This window comes from Wickerhamomyces ciferrii, contig 00194 (assembly GCF_000313485.1).
Source record: "Wickerhamomyces ciferrii WGS project CAIF00000000 data, strain NRRL Y-1031 F-60-10, contig 00194, whole genome shotgun sequence".
NCBI classification, from domain to species: Eukaryota; Fungi; Ascomycota; class Saccharomycetes; order Phaffomycetales; family Wickerhamomycetaceae; genus Hansenula; species Hansenula ciferrii.
This window is the reverse complement of record NW_011887546.1, coordinates 23,522-29,521: the sequence shown is the minus strand read 5'-3', so window position 1 is coordinate 29,521 and position 6,000 is coordinate 23,522. Positions and strand designations below refer to the sequence as shown.

At 29.1% G+C, this 6,000-nt stretch overlaps 2 protein-coding genes across 2 annotated transcripts; one reads left to right on the top strand and one right to left on the bottom strand.

Annotated features, from left to right (window-relative positions):
* Window positions 1–2,485: 2,485 nt before the first annotated feature.
* Window positions 2,486–3,082, top strand: BN7_4949 (Zn(II)2Cys6 transcription factor domain-containing protein; the record flags this gene model as incomplete). Its single annotated transcript, XM_011274486.1, has 1 exon — window positions 2,486–3,082. The coding sequence occupies one exon, from the start codon at window positions 2,486–2,488 to the stop codon at window positions 3,080–3,082; it is 597 nt and encodes a 198-aa protein (XP_011272788.1).
* A 102-nt stretch (window positions 3,083–3,184) lies between these two features.
* On the bottom strand, window positions 3,185–4,081 carry BN7_4948 (aldo/keto reductase family protein; the record flags this gene model as incomplete). Its single annotated transcript, XM_011274485.1, has 1 exon — window positions 3,185–4,081. One exon carries the CDS (start codon window positions 4,079–4,081, stop codon window positions 3,185–3,187), a length of 897 nt encoding a protein of 298 aa, XP_011272787.1.
* Window positions 4,082–6,000: the final 1,919 nt, after the last annotated feature.

Here is a 6,000-nt window from a genome sequence, read left to right as displayed (position 1 = left end):
AAAATGCATTTTTCTCCCTCAAAAAAATCTACATTTTTTACGGCCACGACTTTTTTCAATTTTAGGGGCACGCCCCATACAAAAAAAATTAGCTTCTCGTTAATGGTGTTTTTTCAATTAGCTTAAAAAAAAATAGATCTTATAAATTTTAATTCTATTTTCAAAACACAAAAAGCTCAAAAAGTACAATTTTTTTTTTCATAATTCAGCTAAAAACTGTATATTGTATAAAATTTCGACAGCTTTTGAATATAAAAATTAGAAAAATCAGCTCAGAAACCTATATTTTGATGTTTTTAAATATGATAAACATATTATATTTGGATTCTTCAATATTGATTACTAATGTATTACATAACTTGAAAACAAATGGTCAAACTAGTCGGCAAGTGTATAATGAGGTTCAAAATATTGACCAGATCACTCTACTAGTATACCGCTATAAGATACATAATATTCTATCTAACCACGACATTATTTTAAAACTAACAACCAAAAGTAATTCGAATCTTAATCTTGAACCCTTAACATTACATAACACAAGTGTATAGCATTATATAATCGCTCTCTAGATTTGGTTTACAGCTAGTTGAAGTTTAAAGTTTTTTTTAATACAAACCTCCACCAAAATCCACCCAAAATTGTTAAAATTTGTTAGGTGTCCCATACTCCACTCAGTGCTTCATAAAACGCTTATTTGATTGATTTTAATATTCAATAATATATAAATTAGTCATTCAAAAGTGAAAGAATTCTATAGCTAGATGCAATAATACTTGGAGAATTGGGGTAAATATGAGCAAAAGCTGACATTAAGCCAATTAATAAAACTCAATATTCAATATACATCAGGTATAATATCACGGCTTAATTTCATCTATAGCTTGAACTTATATATGAAATGGTTTATGAACCAAGACCTTCAAGTTAAGCTTATTAGTACTAGTCTGATCATCATGTAGTAAGTTGTAACGTATAACGTATAACTCTAAAGAGCTATCTTGATTCTCAATCCAACATGATCATTGGAGATTAAAGTCATGCAATAGTATTAAGCTTCAAGATAATAATATACGGGGAGATATTTTGATATTCTCCTTATGGCAATCATATGAGATTGACGTTAAATTCGGTTGAAATGAAGGTTTACGGAGTCAGCCCTACGAGACAACTCCTGAGTCGTGACTTGAAAAGATACCATTCTTGACAGGATATGCTAAAGCTCTTAAATATAATTTCATCGTTTTACAGGTGATTTTAACTTTAGATTCCCTTTATTCCTGTTTAGATTAGTAGCGCGCAGCTTAACATTTCCATTTGAGGTCATGCTTTGCAATGGTCAATAGACTCCGTATTTTCGTACTACAAGTATATTAATTATCAAAGCCTTAGACCTACGGAAAGATTCGTGCAAGATATATGCAACTTTTCAACCATCACCTTATTGCTTGCATTTATAATTTGTTTATTCATGTGGAAAACTGGAGTTAAGCACAAGAGTAAGTTCAGCCTTTCGTAAAGTAAGCTACGTAGTTGATAATTAGCCAATGAGTATTTAGTGAATCATAAGTCAAGAATGTCAAGACTTGTAGTAACAGTTACGCTGTGATTTGATGAGTCAAAGCATTTATCTACAAGAAGAAGGATGGAACGAGATCCATAGTATACAGTTCAATTGTCCACCACTAGTAAGACGTTAATAACAGCGTAAATTGTTATCCTACATTTTCCTATATGGGAGTTGAAGCGTCGGTTAAATATTCTACAAACATCAAGATTCAAGAGAGATTAAGCCTTGACGTTTAATTTTTAAACCTGTTTACTACGACAACTTCTAACAACTGATCAACTAAAAATCACTCAAAATAATAATAATTAATATGAGATGAATCTCCACAATATAACATATCTTCCTCTTTCTTTATTTGTTAATTTGTTAACTTCTTCATGAACAGGAGAAACGGATTTTAAATTTTTACTATACAATAAAAATAATTTGTCACAATTTTTAACGGACTACGAATGAGACCCTAAAGTCCGTAAATTATACACGGCTGATGTAAATTACGTAGTCTAGACTTTCAATACCCGGATCCGTTTATCCTGTTTAATAAAACGTAGCTGTGATATTTCGCCTATTAATTCCCCAACCGGCTATATATTTGATATGGATTAACGGGATTTAGGATTTTAGGACTTTAGGACTCTTCTCCACAAATTAAAGTGTTAATTTTAGTCATAGTCTAGTCTGTTTTACTGATCCTATTTCCCATTTAAAGTTTTTCAATGTGTACTCGATCCGAGAATTTTATAGAATATAATAATCAAATCACCATTTTCCCATTTAATTTCAATTAATTATATAAAGTTCATTAAAGATCCTTATATATTGTTCATTTCTATAGCTTTGTACTTAGTTATAAGGTTTTACATTAGATCTTTTGTTATCATTGTACTCGTTATACGTTTCTTTAAATATTAAAATATGCCAAAATCTAAAAGAACAAGAACAGGTTGTTTATGTTGTAGAAGAAGACATAAAAAATGTGATGAAATGAAACCAAGTTGTAAATTTTGTTTATCAAAAGGTTTAGTTTGTGAATGGCCTGTTAAAGGTTCTGTATTTGTTAATTATCAATCACAATCACAACAATCAAATATAATCAATAATCAATCATTATTAAATTTATCATCAAATAATTTAAGTGATTCAGAATCTATTTCAATAAGTTCAAATTCAAGAAAATCAAGTATTGATTTCAATTATTCAACTTTTAATTCATTTACAACCCCACCATCATCAACATCATCAACATCTTCTTCTTCTTCAACAACAACAAATCCAAATTCTATTTCATTACCACCAATTAAACATTATCATATGGTTATACCCAGAAATACAAACATGACATCACCAAAATCAACAAATGTTAATTTATCAAGTAATAAAATTACAAAACCTAAAATTTCAAAATCACCAACTTTTAAAACATTTACATTTAATAATATATCAACATTTGATGAAAATTTAACACCAATAAATACAGCAAAGAGATTAAGTGTTGATTCATTACTTAATTAAGAAACATCTTGGGATAATTTATATAAATATTCTACAAAATAAACGACTTTAATGACTTTTCATAATATTATTTGTAATTATACAGTATTAACACCAGAGCGCTTATGGTTTAATTGAATTAGCAGCACCTAAATGTTCTTTATCAGCAGGTGGATCAAAATCTTCTGGTAAGAAATATGAATTATTTGAAGTTAAATATTCAACATCTTCATCTGTTAAATTGAAATCAAATGATTCAATTAATTCAGAACCTTTTAATTCTGGTGATTGAGTTTTAACTAATGGAACTAAACCTCTTTGTAATGACCATCTTGTAAGGATTTGAACTGGAGTTCTATTATATTTTGAAACTAAATTTTGTAATTTTGGATCATCTAATTTTAAAGCTCTTGTTAATGGTGAATAAGCTTCAACTAATAAACCATTTTCTTTGGAGAAATTAATTAATTCTTCACGATATAACCATGGATTAACACTAATTTGATTAACATGAGGTTTAATTTCTAAAACTTGTTCATTTTCAAATAATTCTTTTAAATGATCTAAACCATAATTTGAAACACCAATTGATTTAACTTTACCAGATTTATATAAATCTTGTAATGCTAACCAAGTTGCTAATCTACCTCTTTTATCACTTAATGGATCATGAATTAAGATTAAATCAATATAACCTAATTCTTTAGCATCATCAAAACTTAAATCTAATGATTTAATTGCAGTTTCATAACCATGATTATAAGTTTCAACTTTTGTTGTATAAAAAATTTCTTCTCTTTTAACATTTGGATTTTCAGAAAGAAATTGAACTATACCTTTAACAACTTGTAATTCATTTTGATAACGTTGAGCTGAATCAATATGACGGAAACCTTGTTTTAATGCATTATAAACAACTTGTTGAGCAGATTCTGCAGGGACTTGATAAGTACCAAATCCAATGACTGGGATTTCTTTACCGTTTGATAATTTATAAGTTGAGTTTTTATCTAATGACATTGTGTATATGAATTAATTGTAATTAATAGTAATTTAGTCAATAATAACCAAACAATATTCAAGATCTAGTTATATCTATTGAATTTTATACCCAAATGCTAAACTCATCAAATTAGCTTTCAATTGCGACAAGCAAGCAATAACAATAAAATTATACCGTACTACCATCCATAAAACTTTCTTTTGTTCTTATTGTCACAAATTCATGCTTAATGTTGTGATTATTGAATTATAATTGCCTTAAATTTACCACATTTTGTACCCTCCATCTTCTATTTTTTTTCTTTGTACATGAATAACAATCGTAAGTATTTGCTTTTGGTGGCCAATCCGAGCAATTATATGCGTATTAACAACATCACAAGATCAAAGACAATTAAAAAACAGATGTGTGTGTAATGATTATCTATTGATCCTAATAATCCTTTGATGATTTAATTTGAATATAGATTTTCTGATTTGATTGTTGATGTTTGTTGTACTTTGTTTCCCTAATGTTCAAAGTCTAAAGACTTAATATAAACACACACCAGTGCATGTAACCATCTTTTTTTCTTCCGCGAATTGGAGAATTTTGTAATTTGTTATTCTTTTCCTTACAGATGAAGATGTAAACCATTCAATCACGATATAGCTGTCATTTTATTGGTAAAGAATTGTTCTAAATTAAGATTTTCGATTACTTTTCTGACAAAGTTACATAACATCAGGTCATAATTAATGACCACTACACCTTCCCGAGCTGGGCATTCAAAAAGCTTTAAAATTGGTATTTGACTAATTGGTTTAAAACCAATACCAATATGATCCTTTGATGTATCATTCATATTTCATATTACATGTTGAACAGATTAACGATAACCGGGTTTGAACCTGGTCAGTTATTGTCATATATGGTATTATGTTTCTAATATCTGAAAATTTTATTAAATCATTCTATGGATTCATTGAGAATATTGATGATCATGATTAGATTTTAATAAGATTTAATACATTTTTTTTCAAAAGATTATCTATAGTATTGTAGCATTTACAAATTAATCGCCACTAAGGAAGAGAGTTAAGAGAGATATAATATAGCTAATTGATACTTAGCTAGTTATAAAAGTTCTTAATGGAAGCTATACTCCAAAGTTCAATTTTTGAATTCCAAAGGTGCCTGTAACTGAGCCCATATCAAAACTATACCATTTGAAATAACGTGAATTCAAATCTAGTGTGCAATATAGATCACATTGATGTGTAATTCCACCTCCTGACATGATATGAATTGAGTTTGATTCTTTTACATCGAATACGCACCAATAAGTTTTATAATCACCAAGAATAACAATAACAATCTCTCATTCGAAGTGTAGAAGCTTTCAATTTATTAAGTAAACGAACTTTAAGCTAACAAGTTGATTGTATTCCGCGTACTACTTCTATTTATTTCCTCTAATCATCATAAAATCTCTAAGCATTTCTAGTTCAATAGGGCTCATTATATTGGAAGGTTAGCTGAAAGCAAAACCTATCCATCCATCGTCTCCAGTACTACATTTGAGGTCATTTTATTATGAAAGTTGTGTACCTCGAATGTGATGAAAGGGAAGTAAAACTCTTAAAGCTCTGAACATTATTAAGGAGCCTGGAAAAGTAAACAAATAACTTTTCTCTTGTGGGAAGGTGAACCGATAAGCGCCGAAAAGTAAACAAAACATAATCAAAAAGATAACGAAAAGTAAACAAAAGCATACAAAAGTAGACAACAGCAAAATAAAGTCACTCTATTGGATGATGAGTTTCGGGGTTTATAAACTTCAAGGTCCCATAAGTCAAGAGGGAGCGTAGTTATGATGAATTTTATTGCATCCGGATGGAGAAGTCGTATGTTAGCTATCGAATGGTCCTACTCTCAACTCTCCACTGTTCAAACT